Genomic DNA, 20980 nt, shown 5'->3' with positions numbered 1-20980 from the left:
TCCTTAAAAGTAACTCTTCTGAAAATCTCGGTCGAGTTCGTTAACGGCCAAAATCGGACCATGGAATTGGAAATTGAGGGGCTTTTTCGAAAAAAATTGCTATAACTTTGTTATTAAGTAAAATAACGAATTCGTTTAAAGTTCCTACTATTCTTTGGTTAAGGGCCGAAAAGTGTTAAGGGCTTAAAACATAAACATAATCATTCAAAAAACTCAACATTTATCTTAATAAATTAATAGAAAGTGGTGGCACTCATAATAAATAATAAACCAGAAACGATTACAAAATTAAGAGAAATTTAATTTATATCATATCAAAATGGTTATGGTAAAGATTTTGTACGTAATTTATATACAAAAAGAATATGAAAAAATATAACTGAAAATATAATTCAAAATAATAAATAAAAAAAGGTAAAATACATAATATTCAATAATACAAAAATGGATGTCAGTAAAATAATTTATCAATGTATACGAGTATTTATATACACGTATATAAAAAATATATCTCACAAATCAAGTTTGAATGAACGATAAGGAAAATACTAAAATACTTCAACATTAAGAAATATATAATCGAAGTGGAATAAAAAAAATAAAATACAATGAAATGAAAGTACTTAATTACTTATACACATATTACTAAAATTAACCAATCATCACCCAACCCAAACAAGTATCACTAAAAATATTACGACCAACAATCAGAAACTCAAAATTACCAAATGTTGCAGAAGGAACATTTAATAATTATTTGTTTATAATTTATAATGATTATAATAATATTTATAATTATTTTTATTATAATTATAATTTATTTGTAGTTATTTCTAACTTTTAAGCTTGCTAATTATTAAGTGTAAAATAACAGAAATAATTTTTTTTTTTAAATACCGTTTCTAGTGATTCAATGAGTTGAATCAAAAGTTAGTTAGTAATACTCTTTTTTAGACGATAACCCTCAAATAAATATTAAGTATTGTATATTAAAGATTAGCTAAAATAAACTGCTCTTGTCAAGTTATGTTCACCAAGACTAAATAAGTCTAGAAAAAGTGAAACTCTACCAAAAATGAGGAAAATAGGAAAAATTTCCTTAAAATCTGAAAAGAAGTTGGTAAAATAATAAAACAAGTCAAGAAAATTAATTAGAAAGAACTTTTAATCTAAATAAATGAAAACTTTAATAAAAATTATCTCGCAGCTTCTACTGAACATTTAAACAAAAAATTAACTAAATAAAATCCACCAAGTCTCTTCAGTTGGAAGAGGATGGTAAAAAAGCACATAACACAGATAAAAGCAAAAGCTTAGCCAAATATTTCCAAAAATTGATTAAATTGTGATAAACTAAAAGAAACTTTTAATTTCAAAATTAATGATCATAATGCAAAAAACTCCACACCTCCAGATTTGGATGAAATTCAAAACTTAAGAATAAAATAATAAAGAACTTAAGAATAATAAAGCTTCTGAGAAAAGTTCAATTATAGCTGAAATGTGGAAGAAGGCCAACATAAATGCAAAACAATCCGTAGTCAAAATTTTTAGCAAAATATGGAATAACAAAAAAATCACTGAAGACTGGGACTGCACTCATTCACCCACTTCATAAAAAATGATCCAAAACAGATCCAAATAATTACAGAGAAATCTTTCTTTAGGAAGTTACATGCAAGATTATGTCTAAAGCTTTTCTTAATCATGCTGAACCTCAACTCGATCCACAACTGAGTGAATATCAGGGTGGATTTAGGAAAAATCGATCTTAACACAGAGCAAATCATTAATCTCAAAAATATTATGGAATATTGAAAATATCAAAATAGACCATATGTTATAACTTTTATTGATTTTCAAAAATCATAAGGCAAGAAGATGGACTTCCTCCAGTACTTTTTAACTGTGACCTTGAAAAGGGTAGTTAGAGAATTAAAAAAATTTAGACAAAACTAGTGGAATAAGACTAAAGGGGAACTAAAGGACTAAAGATTAACCGTTCAGCTTTCACTGGTGATACAGCATTATTATCTAAAAACTGGAGTAAAGGTTAACAACAAATTAAAGAATTAGAAAAACAAGCCCTTAAAATCAGAAAAAAATCACGTTTGAGAAAATAAAATTTTTGATTAATGATAAAAACTGCCCGAATTTCCCGGGTCTAAATAATAAAAAAAATAGAGAAAGTGGATAATTTCAAATACCTCAGAGAACAGATGAGTTGGAATTCTTTAGATAAATAAGCATTAACAATTAGAACTAATAAAACAGAATTAGCTTTCCGGCTAATGAAAAACACATATAACAAACAGTCTTTATCATGGAACTCAAAATTTTGACACTATAAACCTGGAAACACTATATGTAGCAGAAACTGTTAAACTGCATCAAATGTCTGTTAGAAAATCTAGAAAAAAAAGAAAGGAAAATTATAAGAAAAATTTTAGGTCCTAAATTTCAAAATAATCGGGTAAAATTAATTCCAAATAACAAAGTTTATACTAAAACTGAAAAAATGTCTAGTAAAACTCATGAGCTGTATAAGGGGAAGTCATATGAAAGGACTGAGAAAGTAGTTTAAAATAACAAATTAATAAAAAAATATATTAATATTAAAACCTTACACAAAGTAACTGTTATATGGTATAAACTATTTACTGACTAGTTGAAAAAAATGGAATAATTTGACAAAAACAGTCATTGTATAAGAAAGCAAATACATTACACCATAACCACAACTTTTAATAGCTATACTGTACAGATATACAGTATACTATATAAGGAAAAGTAAACTAATCGAGTAAAATTTTGCATATAGGGGTTTTTTCAGATCTTGATATTTTATGATTTCCTCCGACCCAAAACAGAATTTTACCATTGAGAAATTCCAAATGTATTTGTATATGTATTTTTGTATACTATCTGCTGATATCTCTAGACTAGATAGAACAATTCATATGAAACTGGCACAATTATTTCTATATATGGAGCATTGGTACCATTTAAGTTTGGTCAAACTAGTCAAATAGACATGAAGCTGACACAGACATGTATCCCATATCTCAAAATTTTACACTAAGTTTAAGTAAATGTTTTCACATAATTTAATGTACAAATTTAATACCATTATAAAGTAGCTGAGATATTTTCGATCGGTATTTGGTCTTATTCAAACCCCCAACAAGGAATGGGGGCAAAATATACTTTTTTTCTTTTTTGTCATTTTTGGACTTAAAGTCTATATTCTTGAACTAGATTAAATGATTCCATAACATTAGTGTCACTTTGATTAAATGTTTAGGTAAATTCACTCAAGGGCAGTAGGATTATAAGCCTAACTCTTTCATCAGTTAAGTTTTTCTTGATATCTTCAGACTGAAAAATAAATTTTTATGAGATTTTATACAATGACTTCTGAAAATGGGTTATTTATTCCATTTAATTTTGGTTTCAATCAATGTTGAAAGTGGGAAGATAAGATCACTGTTTCCTGTATCTCTGAATTCTCAGAGTGGAATAATTTTTTTATATAATTCTAAATAGAGTTTTTTACATTGTATAAAAACCCATAGGGCATTTAAACAAACATATAAAAGAGTGTTACCTACAATAAATTACAAGACCAACTCATAAACTAGAGTAAAATTTAAAAAAGCCATTCATTATTTTTATTTGGACTTACATAAATGAAATATGCTTATTTTTAAAAATAATTCCATGTTACTTATATGTACTTAGTCCATCGTTTATTAACAAACTTTTGAATTCCTTCCTGGAAGAAACGTTTTAGTCTGGTGCATAGTAACTTTGCGCGGATTCCATGAATTCTTCATCAGAACAAAAATCTGTTGTTTCTTGTTTACTGAAAGCTCTACTTTCAGAAGGAAAAAGATGAAAATCACTTAGACCCAGGTAAAGATAGTGCAGTAATCCAACTGCTAAAAAGTAGACTCTGACAACAAAAAATTCTTGTTGGCTGTATGAGGTCAAGCATTATTCCTGAAACAAAATCACATTTTTTGAAGGCTGCCTGTTGGATTTGATTTTTACCTTCAGTGATCACAATAGTTACAGTAGTTTTCACTATGCACCATTTAATCTTTAGTTGTAAGGTAAATAAAAACTGGATCTTCTGTAATCAGAATATCATTATATCAACCTTCTTCCTGACATGTTAGTTTTGAATTTTTTTCTGATTCACGATGAAGTTTTCTAACTAAACTTTGTCACGTACTCTTGGGTTTAAAGTGATGGATCCAAATATAATCTGTAGTTATTACCTACTTCAAAAATGAGTCTCCCTCCTCTTCATTACCTTTCAAAAGCTTAGGGAAAATTTTCAAACAATTCTCTTTATGGATATCTGTCAGGCAGTTGTTATGGAACCCAATGAGCAGACATAAAAAGTTTAGATCATGGATGACTGAAAATGCCAAATCATGGCTTGTATTCAACTCTCTTGCAACTTCCATCAATTTTAATTTGTCAGTTATTGTTAATGATTTGTTTCTCCTTCTACATTATCATCATTCTTTGAAATGAAAGACCTAGCTTTCTACTGTTTATCACACAAAAAAATTCTATATTTTGTAAAATGGTCATTCTATTTATTTATAGATCTTGTTTCCACTTGAACTATTCTCTTCACATTGCTGTTCCATTCCAAGAATAATCTCTGTCGACTTCACCACTTCTGAATTTGGATAATTAACAAGGAGAAATGTGTCAAAGAAAATAAATTCATAAATATTAGTTAAATTTTCTTTCAGAACTTAAAATTTCACAAAATAAATTAATTAAAATTTACAAATAAAACATTTGTTTAAGTAAAAAACTATCTGGAAAAAACACTCAGAAAAAAGTAAAAAAAAAAATAATAATAGAATAGTTTTGAACGTTTCACTATAAGAACATATTATTCAAGATTATTGTTGGTATTCGCTAGAATCAATGGAAAGAGTACATACGATGGCATATTGGGTCATAGCATCGAAGATGTTTATAAAAACATTTACAGGTAAAGTATTGTTTATTACTTTCTGAGCAGTTACACTGAGTAACAGAAGGAAAGCTTACTGATGTTGGTAAAAATGGCCCAATGGAGTCTGGTACTTCTCACTGGTTTTAGGTCACTGGGTCCAAATATACAGTAAACTAAATTGTGACCTTTAGTGTAAATGGTTGATGCACAGTGTCATTTTGCTTGCCTTCAGATTAGTGTTAGTGAATGAGTGATTGTGGGAATGTAAAATATGAGGAAGAAAATAAGACAGGCTTCTGCTGCCTCCAGAAAGACATGCATGCATTTGAGCCCATGTATGTTTTGCCCCACTCTAGTGCTGCAACAGTATAATTCCCATACCTCCACAAGAATTTGAAAAATTTATTCATTTATATACATATATTATATTTATATATTATATATATTATATTTATATTACATATTTGAAAAAAATTATTTTATTCGTCTCCCTTTTAATACTTTGCGTTCTACAAAATTTGCACAGACTCGTAGTTCTTCTAGCGGGCTACCTTCACTACGTTCTTGTATAAAATACTGGTGAAGTCCGTCAATGAATTTTTTTATATCTTATGTAGGCACGCGTTTGATATCGGGCTCGTCTTCATCTTCTTCAATCTCGTCCAGTTGTTGAGTACCAGTAATAGGTATTAGGTATTAGTAATAGGTACTAGAATCTCAATTCTTCACCTATAATTATTATGTGGTAATATGGTGAGATGTAGAATGGTTTCAACAAAATGATACATTTAATAAACTAAATTAGTTGAAATGTTAATAGAAAACCCATATCGGCGTGTTTTTATGTTTTGTTATCCCTCACTTCTCACTATTCGTTTCCCTGATTACTCAGTAATCACTTACACTGCAGTGTAAGTGTTAAGATATCCTTGAAGGCGCATGAAAAAATAAAATAAAACCTTGGAGCAATATAAGTAAATAAAATTAGTACCAAGAAAATGAGTAAAAATAGATCGGTCGATGGTGATACGTAAAGTGTTAGTACGTACTGTCAATTGCAGGGGTCAGCACATGTTTCTGTACTTCTGCAATCCGTAAACTAACCTAGAAGATTTCGTCGAAGATTATAATGACTGCTTTATTGACTGCGGATTGGTGTCCGTATGGTAAAGATGGATATTTTAGGTATTTATCAGTTGAAATTATGAATTGCAATTAAATGACTAGTTTTGGTTTTTTAATGCATCAATGTAACGCAATCCTTTAAGTGATCATGATTTGTACATAACCCTAAAAGTTGTCAGTAAACTACAAGTTAGCATTATTTCTGCCCTTACAGTTGCAAAATTAGTGAAATGTTTTACTACCTTTGTTAATTATATATTTAACGCTATTTTTATATTGCGAAATTAGTTTTATTTATGAATTTTTTGAATGTATTCAATTTTTTTTTATGTTTTGCCCAACATTATTTCAAATCTAAAATTTAAATTAAGTATAATTAATATGATTTTAATGGCTCCATTGCGTTTGTAAAACTTGATTTTATGCTGAGAAATTAGCTAAAAGTTGTCATTTTCTCTGTTATATGGTATTTCTATTGTAAGAGTTTGTGAACAAACATAAGTATTGCAGAAATAATCAATTTTTCCCATGCCTACTTTTTACTGCTACAGTGTTTTAATTATATGTCTTCATCATATTCACTTTTTTATTTTAAATTGCTTATAAATGTTGATTTACACACATTCTGAAATAAATCTCATAAAGTATTTGTAGTGTATCATGAAGGTGCATTTTGAAGTTTGTGTATCCCTTTTTTCAATCCTTTATTACTGGAATAATTCTGTATATTTTCCTGAAGTATTGATGTATATTTTTCTTATTTAAATAGAAAGCTTATTTTTCAATAAAATTATCAGCATTTACAAGTTTTATCTTTATCAATATATTTTATCTTTTTATTTACAATTTGTAATTAATACATTGGTATTTTTCTTATAGAAAGTTTGAAGTCTATACTATGGAATGGCAAGAAGATCCAGAAATTAATTTGGATCGAATAGTTATAGCTGCAGCAAAATATGGAGGACCAATTGCTGTGGTAAGAGATAGATCAAAGATTGTCAAAGTGCAGATGACTGGAAAACCAATTATATCAATATTTTCATCCTCAGGGAAACTAATATCTTCTTTTAAAGTAAGTATTTTTGAAAAAAAGATTTTATATAGATCCTCTAAATTAAAAAAGAGACCGTTACCAAACTAAATGCAATTAGAATTACATGTAATATTGTATTTTACATTCATTTGTTTATGTTAAAACTTTAATTTGTGATAGAGATGGTTATTTAAGATGTTTAAGTGATTGATTTAAAAATTTTAAGAAAAATGGGAGAGAGTTAATCCACATTTAGTACAAATAAATTGACATGAAACTAAACAGTTAGTTAATTATTGCTCAGCCTATAATTTAGATTTGAATTTTCAGATCTAATCCAAGTTTGAGCAAAAGAAAATTTTTCTGGTATTGTAATTTAGTACAGTAATCTAAATCATTTGAATCCCTTTAATTTCTTATAAATAAAAGATCACCTTCATATTTATTTAAAAATGGTTTTTAATGTATCGAGTTCTGAAATAAACTGGATTGTGTTTTTTTTTTTACATTGATGTGTATAGTGTAACGAGTGTTTTGAAATAGTTTGTTTTAAATTTTAAACGTGAGATAATCAAAATACACATAAGATTATCTAGTCCCTTCTCTGCCCTCATTCAGCTAATTAAAAAATAGTAATCAGTTTTCCCACAAGCATCCCTGAGCAAGAAACCATTAATCCATTAATAAATTGTATAGATTATTGAGAAAACAGCAAAGTTATTTGAATCGTAACTAACAAACTAAAAACCAACTTGCAATTCACCATAGAATATTTACATAAAACAGTTAACTATCCTGAACTATGCGTGTAAAGAATTAAAAACTAGTCTACTTTTAAAGTGTAGTATAGAACACTAAAACTGATACACTTATCTGTAACCCACTGGCTTGGTCTAGTGGTGAACACATCTTCCCAAATCATCTGATTTGGAAGTTGAGAGTTCCAGCATTCAAGTCCTAGTAAAGTCAGTTATTTTTACATGGATTTGAATACTAGATTGTGGATACCGGTGTTCTTTGGTGATTATGTTTCAATTAACCACATATCTCAGGAATGGTCGAACTGAGACTGTACAAGACTACACTAAATTTACACTCGCACATATCATCCTCATTCATCCTCTGAAGTATTATCTGAAAGGTAATTACCAGAGGCAAAACAGGAGAAAGAAAAACATATCTCATCACCCCTCCATTGCATAGTATGTGCCGTGTTTCTCAGATCTTACATGATGGAAAATATTTAAAAAATGTCATTTCAGTAAATAACTATAGTAAGGAATTCAACACAATTAAATGTCTTAACAGATATTTAAATTGTGAATTTTGGTATCTAACATTATTATATTTATAAATTATAGCATACTTTTTAGATTAACTACAGTATACTTTATTTTAGGATGAAATTTTTATAAAAACTCTACTTCAATTGAAGCTGTTATTTACTCTAAAAAAAAAGTTCTTCAGAAACTGCCACTGTGAGAGCTGATTGTTGTGGCATTGTGCATACTACAAAAAGGCCTTTTGGTATGCTTTGCTGCTAAGCATTTTCTTTGCGTAGTATCTAAGAATACTTTTATAATGATTAAAATAAAAGATTTATTTTATAAACAAGGAATAAGATCTTTTTAAAAAAATTTAAAGCTCCTATATCAGAAGTTTAAAATGGTACTTGTCAGTTATCTAGATGTCACTCTTTTTTTACTTTTTTCACCCTTTATTGTTAAAAATTGTCATTACAACACTTACACAAACCTAAAAAAACTGAACCTTATTTCCTGTAACTTTAGTATATTTTAACTTTTAAGTTAAGTTTAATAATTATTTAACATAATATTAGTAAAAATGAAAAACAACACAGATAAAACCAGAATACACAACAAGCAGCATGGCATCCATGTAACTGAAAAATACTGTTTCAAATTTTTAGAATTTTATTAATGTATTGTGTTTTTGATCTTTATGTACTACTTTTTCTGAGATCTGCTAGTCAACTTCCATCGTACACTATTAGTGTCCCCCAACTTCATCTGGAGTATTCTTGGTACAAATTCAAAATTTGGATTCTATTCTCTTCTCAGAAGCTTTAATCTTCTACAAACACCTTAAAATCGTATAGATTTGTTAAAGAAAGTATATGAGGGGATTAAGTAGGGGGTTTTACTATAATTATAACAAAGAACAATGGGAGGTCAGCATTATTATGTATTTTTACTCACAATGGAACGGAGACAATATATGCATTTGGGATAAGGGGTTGTGAGTATGTGTATATTTATTACTATTTTCCTCAAAAGGTACTGAACTGATTTCAATGCAGTTTTTTGCATTACATAGGTATTACTTCAGAGCAGGTTCTTAGACATGTTGTATGGTTATAGACCACCAGGGGGCACTACAGTAGATGTGTTTCTCTAAAACGATTGGGCTGATTTTTATGCAGTTTTTTGCATTACATAGGTATCTCAGAGCAGGTTCTTAGACAAATTTTACGGTTATAGGCCACCAAAGGGCGCTGCAGTAGAAGTGTTTCTCTAAAATGGATTTTGAGTGTTTCTAAGTCTTTCTAACTCCAGCACGGCTACGTTATTGTGTGGATTATTAAATAATATGCACTGGTCAAGTGTACTAAACTTTCATAATCATCTAATCAGCCTATAATAGTGGGACTGTGTCCCACTATTGGGCACAGTCCTACTACTTTTTAAAAAGTAATAAATAAAAAATAAAATTCAAAATTTTACAAAACTCATTTTGAAAAAAACGTGAAATAATTAAATAACTGTGTTTTTACCTTATAATCCTCTATGCCATTGTCCTTTTAAGACAATAAAAATAAGAATTTGATTGATCGTTGTGCCTGACCCGTAGACTGCACATAGATAAGCTTAAGTTGTCATCATAATCATGCACGAACATTAATCAAAATCTTAAACTTCATTGTCTTAAAAACAATTCACAGAGAATTATAAGGTAAAAATATGGTTATTTATTTCACATTTTTTTAACGTTTTTTTTGTCGTGGGTTTTTTAAAATGTTTAATTTTATTATACAGGTGATTCAAAGAAACGGTAAATTTAAAAAATTAAATAACGTTAATGAAAAATTTTTTTTAGAAAATGAATTCTATTTCATGTAATTATACAAATGTTGCCATTTTGGGATACATACATTTTAGTTTATTTTTTTTAAGATGACATCTTGCAGGTGACCTCTTCTACGTAAACACTCACGAAGTCTCTTTGTTAAATTGTTCATGGTTTGAATGTAACATCTCAACTGGAATTTCCGCAATTGCTTCTCGGATCTTTGCCTTCAGTTCTTCCGTTGTAGCAGGTCTACTGTGGAACACTTTCCTTTTAAGATGACCCCACAAAAAGTAATCGCAAGCTGAGAGATCAGGCGATCTGAGAGGCCATCTTATGTCACCATTTCGTGAAATGACATGTTGTCCAAACAATCGGCATACAGCTGCCATCGATATTCGTGCAGTATGTGATGTTGCTCCGTCTTGTTGAAACCAGGCTGTGTTAAGAATTGGTGGAAATCTCTTTTGTTGTTCCACAACAAAGGTTTCAAGCACGGCTGCGTAACGAGCCGACGTCACTGTAATCGCAAGACCGTTGTCATCCTCAAAAAAATACGGGCCTATAACACCATAAGATGACATAGCACACCACACGGTCACTTTCTGGCTGTGCAACGGATGCTGGTGTAGCTGCGTAGGATTTTCTTGTGCCCAGTATCTGAAATTTTGCTTGTTAACAAATCCACTGAGGTGGAAACGCACTTCGTCTGACATCCACAGTTCGTGAACAAACTCTTCGTTATCATTTATCTTCTGAAGCATTACATTACAGAATTGTGCTCGCACAACCGCATCGTTCGGTTTCAGTTCCTGGACGATCTGCAACTTGTATGGATGGAATTGTAAGTCCTTCACTAACATTCTTCGAACACTTGAACTATGCAATTGTAAAGATGCTGAGAGACGACGGATTGACCGATGTGGACTTCGTGTGACAGCATCTTGTAAAGCTTGAACATTATGTGGTGTACGGACGGTTTGCTCACAGCCTGGAGGTTTCTTTTTCATTGCCGAACCGGTTTCCCCAAAATTAGATATCCATGTTTTAATTGCATGTGCTGATGGAACACGGTGGTGCCGTCCCAGATTAAAATGATGGCAAAATTCTCAACGCGCTCCCTCCACACTGTCATTGTTTTTGTAAAACGCTCTGATAGCAAATGCACGTTGCGCACTCCTCCAAGGATCCATGACAACTAAATGGCAGGTTAGGTTAGAGAGGACCACTTATCAAGTGGTACCAATCGCCCACGGCTACCAACACAACTTTCAAAATTTCTCGTTTCTTTGAATCACCCGTATATTATTATTAGAGCTGTAATATTCATATTGTCTTGCAGATGAAATTAAAATTGATTCTAAAAAAAAATATTTATTATTTAAATTGTGAAGAAAGAAATAAACATTTCTTTAAAAAAAAATTCAAAAGTCATTATGTCTTTATTAATACCATTTTTATTTCAATAATTCCATCCAGCTACTTTTGTTTTATTGCTTTGTAAATAATGATATCTCACTAAATTTGTTTTTTACCCTACAGTAGAATATCCAAGTAGATGGACTGCTTCCTGAGGTGTTCTGGTCAGCCCATAATGATAGGATTTACCCTATTCTATCCCTCTTCACAACAGGAGTTACTGTTAGTGGTTTTTCTTCCTAAAATTCCATGCCATTCTCTGACCATCAGGAATGAAACTGCACACTAAAGGCTTTAGTCCTCAAAAGAAAATCTGTTCCACAACTCAGTTTCCTGCTGAAATTAGGAACTCAAAGCTTCCACTAGTTATTAAGGTTGTTAGCAGGAGTGCCTCTTGACAAAAGCAGTAGTCTTCAGCAACAAAATGGAAAGAAAAAGAAAGAAAGGTTTAACTATATGGATGCTACAATATACGAGAGATGTTCAATAATTAACAAGACAAATTGATGTAGAGAAAAAACCATTCATTCAATGTCAATGAAACTTTTTGAGATTCAGGTTGGCAACCTTGGGAACTCATTTAATCAGCTGTTCAGTCATAATTAGTCTAAGCAACCTCTTTTGTTGATTTCAGAATGTCAGCTGGTTTGAAACATGTATGCCGGAAGAGCAATGTTCAGTGCTGAGATTTTTGCTATTAGAAGGTGTAAAACCTGCAAAAGTTTTCTCAAATATGTTGAAACAGTATGGTGCAAAGTTTTTAAACCGTAACGTGTATAAGTGGGTGGAATTGTTTAATTTGAGCAGAACAAGTGTAACTGATCTCCATTGCTCTAGAAGACCAGTTAAAGTTTTGACTACTGCACTGCAAAATTTGGTATATGTAGACGTAGACTGGACTTATTCACGTATACTGGCGAGTCAAAATTTTCCAAATTGCTAGTTTATGTATTATTAGTGTTGGAACCACATATTCTTCAATCATTCATGATGTGCTGAAGTATCACAAAACATGTTAAGATGGGTTGCAAGACAGTTGGCTCAAGCCCATAAAGACTTGTGGATTCGGTTTTGTTTTGAGACCAAAGAATGGTTTGAAGCAGACATTTCTATCTAGGAAATGTGGATACACCATTTTGAGCCCGAATCCAAACAGCAAAGTCCTGAGTGAAGCATCTGGATTCACCCACCAAAAAAATTCAAAACTCGTGCATCAGGCGATGCATGAGTGTTGGCGGTCTTCTGGGACTCACAGGACCCAATTTTTAGTGACTATTTAGAAGAACAATGTACCATGAACAGTGAGTACTATTCTAACATGCTCCAACAGAAAGTGAGACCCACAATACGGCAAAAACATCAGAGCGCTCTCTTAAAAGGTGTGATTCTCTTGCATGACAATGCATACCCCTATATTGCTTAGAGAACAGGAGAAACACTCAAGAAGTCGGGTTGGGAGGTGTCACATCCTCCTTACAGCCCAGACCTCGCCCCTATATGATTTTCGTTTGTTCGGTCCACTCGAAACATTTTACGCAGCAAGAAGTTTGATGACAACAAAATGATCAAAAAAGCAGTACATGAATACTTCAAACAGCAAGGAAAAGACTTCTACGCTGCAGGAATCAGAAAGCTGACAGAATGCTGGGACAAGTTTCTAGTGTTACTGTAGACTATGTTGAAAAGTAGTTTAAGTTTCATTGTCACTGAATAAATAGTTTTTTGTTTACATCAGTTTATCTTGTTAATTATTGAATGTCCCTTGTATGTAAGTTTAATATTTCCCCATAGAATGAAATTTTTGTTACTAAGTGTTCATGCTTTGGTCAGCTTTTTTAAATTGTAGTAGGAGCAAATGTACAAAGTTGTGCTGTTACCGGTACATTTACATATTTATTACATTTAAAAACTTTATGATGTGACATTAAAATTATTCTTAATAGTCATTTTTAAATTGTTTTATAGTGGAATAGTGGTCAGATTGTACAGTTAGGCTGGTCAACAACAGAAGATCTACTGTGCGTCCAAGATGATGGATGTGTTCTTATTTATGATATGTTTTCCAATTACCAGCATACATTTCGAATGGGGCAGGTGTGTGTATTTGTATTTAACGTAAATTAATTTTAGTTATAACTGTTAATTTTTCCTTTTTTATATTTTGGTATAATTTTTACTAAAAAATATTATTAAAATTTTGATCTTGATTAGATATTCCTTCTTAACAGCTCTACATGTTGGATTCTGTTTTTAGTTCCCAGGCAGTCTAGTAATTTGTTTCTGTCAGTTTTTTTAATGTTTGCTTTACCCATTCAAGGGACCTTCAGGGAATCAGTTACATAGATTTTATATTTTGTTATCCATAGATCCTGCGATCCATGCACTTAATGTAATACATTAAGCAGTGTATTGAACTTCATATTACATTATTTCCAACTGTCAATAGAATTTTACGTTCAGTTTCAATTGTTTTACACAATGATATTCACCATATTTCCATTAAGAGTACTAGATGTAGTATCTAATGTTGTCAAGTATCTGGATGGAAAACTAAACTGAAGCTTTCTTTTAGGTAAGAGGTTCATCAGCAAGATACCAGTTATGACCTGTAGATACTTTCTGGCAAAACCGGTGTTTTATTGTTGTCTGTGTCTCTCTGGTTAAACAAAGCAACTAAATCACAGTTTACACATGGAGTAATTATTTGATGACAGGAAGCCCAACAAATTTTGAACAGAAACAAATTTGAGTGTTAACTAACGGTCACCCATAAAATGCTTGTAGAATATTTTGTTGTCAGTTTTGTAATTTCTGCACATAAAATTGTTAAATAATCCTGTTCTAAAAATTAAGTATCGTATTATACAGCAAATAAAATATTTACAAGATTTTAAGTCATAATTTATGAAGAACCGATATTTTATAGTTTTCCATGTTTCAATACACAGTATAGAATGAGATCTAAGACCGTAATGACCGGTCTTACGGTCTAATGACCGTAAACTATTCACCATGGATCACAGTCTTGGGAAATATTCTGCAGTAATTCAAGCTGAGATATGTACAGTATTTAAGTATGCCTACCTATATTTGGAAATGGGATATGCAAAGAATGTAATATTTTCATTTAGTCATGCAACCTTTAAGACTCAACTCTCAAGCTAGTTTAATCCTTTACTGGTCTGGTATTGTAATATGTTATTACTGGTATTATATCTTAATTACTGGTATCTTATTCCTTAATAATATTCAGTTTTGTTAATGTGTGGATACCTAACTTACTACCAAAATGAAAAGGCTGACTTTCTAGCCAAAAAAAGAACAGACAATAAAAAGGGATTGCAAGGACCTCTTCTGTATAACTCTTAACTAAGACTGAGTTGAGTAAGCAGTAGGAAGTTATTAGCTTTCTTACTGGACATGATATATTCAGGTTACATGTAAAAACTGTTGGAAGAATGTTTTGCTTTTTGATGGCTTGATGGCTTGTACAGTCCAATGTGGTGACTGTAAGGCTTCTTTTTCTAGAATGTGAGAAGCTTTAATATAAAGTAAATTTGATTTTTAAAGTCTCCTTCCCGCTTTCAAGTATAGCATCTTAGCTAATAAGTCAGACTCTGTTTATTTAAAGATGTAGAATTGGGTTGTAGGTTTAGAATAAGAGACCATATAGAGTCTTTGATTGAAGTGTCTGGCTGAGATCTCATACTTTCCCTAATCAGATTAAACAAATTTAAATTTAAATTCTGTAGAATATAGTTAAAAATACTGCTTTTCTCTAACTGTAAACATTGATTTTTATCCAGTAATTTCTATTTTTTATTCTATCCTTTTCAAAACAACAGTATCAACATCATCTCAACCTAAAGGAAATGTAAGGTGAGGTTTGGCAGCCCATGGTAATCTCATTTGGCATTTATACAATAACTGAAAGTGTAAATAAATTTGGCCATTGATAGTATTAGCATAGCAAGCATTTTGTCAAAACAGTATCTTAAGATGAAGTTGCTTTAAGAGATCACCTAGCAGATTAATTAGGTGTTAAATTATATATTAGAATAACATTAATCTTACTTTAGTACTATTTTATACGATTTAGTTACAGAAATTTTCTTTGTTTTATTCATACATTTTTTAAACGGTCAAAATCTCCTTTCGTATTCTGCAGTTGGTTACCGAGTGATTAAGTTAACACAGTGATCACTTTGTTCATTAATAAAGATCAGAGGTGGTTATATTGGACTGTGGAATTTACTATTAATTTAAAATTTTAAAACATACTGCAGCAGACTTATATATGCAACTAATGGATTAAAAAAACAATGTTTAACCTATTGACTGCTGGTTAATTTTTTTTCTTTTTTAATAGGAAGCTCAAGATATGAAAGTAATTGAGGCACAAATTTTCATGAGTGGAATGGGAACTACAGGTGTTGCTGTGTTAACTTCAGCATTTCATATATTTTTAGTCAATAGTTTTAAAGAACCTAAACTTAGAAGATTGCCTGAAGTTCAGGGTAGGTATTATAAATTAACTTATAACTATGTTGCGTATTGCATTTTTATATTATGCAGTTGTTAGAATGGTATTCTCCCATTTGTTTCTCAAACTACATTTAACCGATCAAATGAATCTATTTATTTATATGCAAGTAAAATTAGATTAATTTTTATTTTTAATATCTTTGCTGTGCCAGTTGTAAGTTGTATTGTAATATGGTCTATTAGTACCACAGAGCTGGCCTCTGTGGTACTAGTGGTAGTGTTTCAGCCTTTCATTCGGCTTCGAATCCCAGTGATGCATAGCACATTTTCATGTGCTACAAAATTTTCATTTCACCTCATATTCTGAAATAATACTAAACAGTGGTCCCGGGGGTTTAAAAAAATGGACTGAAGTACTTTTGAGTAAAACGGCTCCTTTCCTTTCTAATCTGTGATAATTTTGTTGTTATTTTATGTATTTTGGCTTTTATAATTTTACACTTCTTTCCAATTAAACTATTATTTTTTTTATACTATCACATATTAAATAATTTTTAATTCTTAATTATTAGTATTCTTCTGTAACAGCACATTCCAAAATTCTTTGATTTCTTCTACTCTAGGTATCTGTTTATTCATGTTTAATTGCTCCAGTCAAAGGTATCATCAGTAATTCTTTATTTTTATCTTTTTCCTTAGTTATTTTAATTTCAAATTGATTTTCTACGTTCCTATTTTTTATCTTTCATGTTCTGTAGACTGCCAATAATTTACATTTGTTAGGTCCTAGATCACTTCAGATTTTCACTTTTAGTTTGATAATAAAATTATTAATGTAAAAAAGTAATTGTTGTCTTTCATTTTGTAATACAATTTAATTCTCATTCCAAGCTGTACCAAATGTTAATATAGTATGTTGTTGTCATCTTTGTCTTAGTCATTCTTACTAGCATAAGATTCTTGTGTAGATTTTAAAACTTCATCCTCATTTAAAAATGAGAACTCTGCTACCACATCATTACTATTTTCTTACTGTTCTTTTATGTCGTCATTAGTCTCCTAACCTAATAATTGTTTATAGTTTACATTTAATATTTTTATCTCTTCACCTTCAGTTTGAGTTTGTTTTCCCTACAAAAATTTCAATTCTTTCTATAATTTTTTAATTTATTGTAAATTATTTATATATCCATTAAAACACAATCATAATTTCACTTTTACAAGTGTTTCATAGAGGAAATGTACGTGGTTTGGTTTTGTATAATATGCATATAAATGTATGTGCTTAAGGTTAACTGTATGTAGGTTGAATTAAGTGGACTTCAATTGTTTAAATTATTGATACTGTTTTGCTTACATAAAAAAACCAGTGATGGTTTATCTTACTCGCTTAATCTCACTCTTTTATGTAACTTTTGTATTGCAGCTTGCAATACAAAAGTATTGCAATCTGCAATACTTCTTCTACTCTTATATAACTGGAAACTATATCATAATCAAGGTTTTACACAGTTCTTCATAGCATCCCTTTTTAACTCTAGCTTCTCCTTTCATTATTATGGTCTGACTATATGATGTTGCATTATTTACTATGATGTTCTGTAACAATTGTAAATTAAGTTCTTATTTTTCACTAATTTTACCATCTATTGTGTACGTAAAGCTTAGTAACTACACTTATTACTTGACAGTGTTACACTTTATACTTGCTATTGCAAAAATTAATCTCTTTTCTTTTAAAGTCTTACAAGCCCTTTTAGCTTGATTGCTTTGGTGGTTCATGCTGATAGCATGCTTAAACTGAAGTTCCATCTTTTGTTCACAATTTAGCTAGATTAAATTATAGACTAATAAAACTTAATTTTACAGTAAAAAGTTTATTTCTAAGAAATGATTAAAAAGGGAACTTTCAATAATTACATTGATTTCTAAAAGATTATTAAAATTTAATTTTCATTTATTTATTTATTAACACAGATAAATAAATCTTTATTTTGATCGGTACATAAAATTACATTGTAGAAATCACATCACTTTATCACATCAGTTATGAGATAAATAAATAATAAATATAAAAAGATAAAAATAAAATATATAAGATAAATAAATGTAAAAAAATTAATAAAATAAAAAGCAGATCTATTTAAAGTCTTGAACATAAACTTATGAAATAATGTTAAGGTGCATTAAATATTAAAAATGACTACAAAATAATTCTTATGCTATTATTGAAAATTAGTTTGAATATATAATTTATTTATACGTTGAACAGAACATTAATCGTGTTGTCTATCTTAATATTATTGTTGCCTAAAATGCTGGAAAAGAAATTATTAAATTCCTCCACTACCTGAATAGGGGGAGATAACAGAAGCTAGGAGTCGAGTTTTTTAATATTTTTGATGAAGTTATCTGACCTATATTTTTTGTTTAAATCTACTTTCACTTTTTATAACTGCCTACATGATTCTAGATTATTATATTATTTGAATTAGATATTAAATTATCATAATTTTACCTTTTAGCAATATTAATAACTTTAGTATAAATTCATTTCTAATTTTTCAAATGATTGCAAAAGTTATCAGACAAATTACAGACATTTCACTAAGTGAGTATAGCTAGATTTTACAGTTTATTTATAATTCGTACATTTTTCTTTTTATGTTTAAACTCTTTCTTTTTTTAGTAAAAGGTAAGCTAGAAAGAAGTCCTTCTCAAATGCATTAAGAAAATTGTTAAATGTTACATCAAAGCTAATTTTTTAATTATTGTAACAATTTGATTCTGTTAAGAAGGTTCTTAAGTTTCTTACTAAATCTTTTATAATCACCTTTTAGGAAGAATAAAAGTAATCATTTTTTCGTTGCACAAAAAAATGATTGCAGTTTTATAATTAAATAATGTTATTGCAATTTGACAATTATTCTCTGAAAGGCCATTTAATCTCCACAAAATGGTTGAAAATTGTCTTGGTAAATTTGTAAAATATTATCCATACAGGTGGCCAAATTTATACTCATATCATGTGACAAAAAATGTTTGCTGCTGGTGTTTGATATAATAATCTGTGAATGCAAAGCTATATTAATTAAATGTGTGTGTTGGTGGGTGCACGTGCATGCATGCATGTGTATGTGTGTGTGCGTGTGTGTGTGTGTGTGCGCGCGCATGCACATGTGAGCAAGCGTATATGACCAGATCTCTAAAATGCATAAATAACAAACAATCCTTTTTTCATGTAATTTACTACATTATGGAGCAAAATGTGAATAGTGAATATTACAAAAATAAATGTAATAAAAGTGTAAGATCAGTAGTTTTTTCTAAGCCTTACAAACCATAGATAACAAAGTAAGACTGTACAATGTTTTTCTACAATCAAAGTGAGTGCTTCCAGCATGATTTGTACTTTATGTTTGCTAATTATTCTTTTTAAGTATACAGAGTAATGCAAATGGTTAATGGATAGGTTTCCTATCTAGCCCATTTGTTGTTTGTGACCGGGTCAAATCAATTATGTTTAAACATTAATGACTCCAATACTGCCCCCGGCAACATTATGTTGTTGGATACTAATTAATAACATAACTATCCATTCGTGGTAATCAATAGATGTAACAATATGAAGGTGCACACATTACATAAATGAGGGACACTGCTGTCTACCACCCTCGAATAAAAAAAAACTACACTAAATTTATGGAGCCTTTCAGAATGTCATATATGTAAATCATTCAATTATGAAATGTTATTTTGTGTTGAATAAAGATATTTTTAATTAATTAATTTTTTTTTTTTTTGTAGGCCATTTAGCACCAACAGCATGGGTTATAATTAGTGAAGCTAGACATACCAGAGTGTTAATGGCAAGAGGATCTGAACTATATTCACTTAATGAATCAGAAACGTATCCTATGCCAAAGGTAACTTGCCTAACATTTTATTTTCAAATTAATTAATTTTATGTTTACTGGAATAACGCAAATCCACACACAGTTGAACAGAAACCCCTAAATTTACCAGCCAAACCATATGGTGTGGTTTACCAGCTAGAGGGATTGTTGGGCTAATTCTTTGAGGAGACTGTCACCAGTATCTTTTGCTTACAAATGCTGCAAAAGAACATTATTCCTCTAACCTTTTAGTTTATGAAGAAGTAAACCTTTCAACAAGATGGGGTTCCACCATCATAGTGACATGAAGATATTTCTTGACAACACATTTCCTCAGCGACAGGTAGGATTTCTGTCTTTGGGTTATTTTAAAGACGCTTTGTATATTACAAAACCAAGGATATTGGTTTTGGTTACAAAGTGTCTTTAGTATTAGTAAAGTGGGGTCTAGTCACCACTAGACCCCACCGGGATGGTCTAGTGGTGAACTTGTCATCGTAAATCACTTGATCTCGAAGTTGTGAGTTCTTAAGCTCAAATTCTAGTAAAGGTAGTTGCTGTTTTATGAATTTGGGTACTAGATCACGGAAACTGTGTTCTTTGGTGGTTAGGGTTCAATTAACCACATGCCTCAGGAATGGTTGATCTAGTTAACATAATAACTTTAGCTACAGTCTAGTTAGCATATCACTGTGAATTAAACTATTGTTATAGATGTATTGATGTTAACAGTTAATATTTTGAATATTTATAAGTTTAAGTTAAAACCGAAAACAAGTGTCATGTATCTACAAGAGGTTATCTCTAAAGTAAAGACCTTTTCATTGTAAAAAAATCTATTCTGAAAACTTTATAAGTATTTTTTATTTCTCTTAGCCTACATACCTTATACTACTTCTCTATATAATCATCACATGAATTTAAGGCATTTATCATAGTGATACACCA

The 20980-nt window shown here is 30.3% G+C and overlaps 1 protein-coding gene across 3 annotated transcripts in view; it reads left to right on the top strand.

Annotated features, from left to right (window-relative positions):
- The first annotated feature begins 6033 nt into the window (after positions 1 to 6033).
- Vps16A (vacuolar protein sorting 16) overlaps positions 6034 to 20980 on the top strand; it is a 70120-nt gene continuing 55173 nt past the window's right edge. For all 3 annotated transcript variants that reach the window (XM_075375329.1, XM_075375328.1, XM_075375330.1), the window contains exons 1-5: positions 6034 to 6169; positions 6989 to 7184; positions 13617 to 13745; positions 16021 to 16168; positions 19944 to 20062. In XM_075375329.1, the coding sequence (XP_075231444.1) occupies positions 6114 to 6169; positions 6989 to 7184; positions 13617 to 13745; positions 16021 to 16168; positions 19944 to 20062 (648 nt within the window). In that variant the 5' untranslated portion in view covers positions 6034 to 6113. The remainder of the gene's footprint in view (positions 6170 to 6988; positions 7185 to 13616; positions 13746 to 16020; positions 16169 to 19943; positions 20063 to 20980) is intronic.

This window comes from Lycorma delicatula, chromosome 9 (genome assembly GCF_047948215.1).
Source record: "Lycorma delicatula isolate Av1 chromosome 9, ASM4794821v1, whole genome shotgun sequence".
Taxonomy (NCBI): Eukaryota; Metazoa; Arthropoda; class Insecta; order Hemiptera; family Fulgoridae; genus Lycorma; species Lycorma delicatula.
This window is presented reverse-complemented; position numbering and strand designations above follow the sequence as displayed.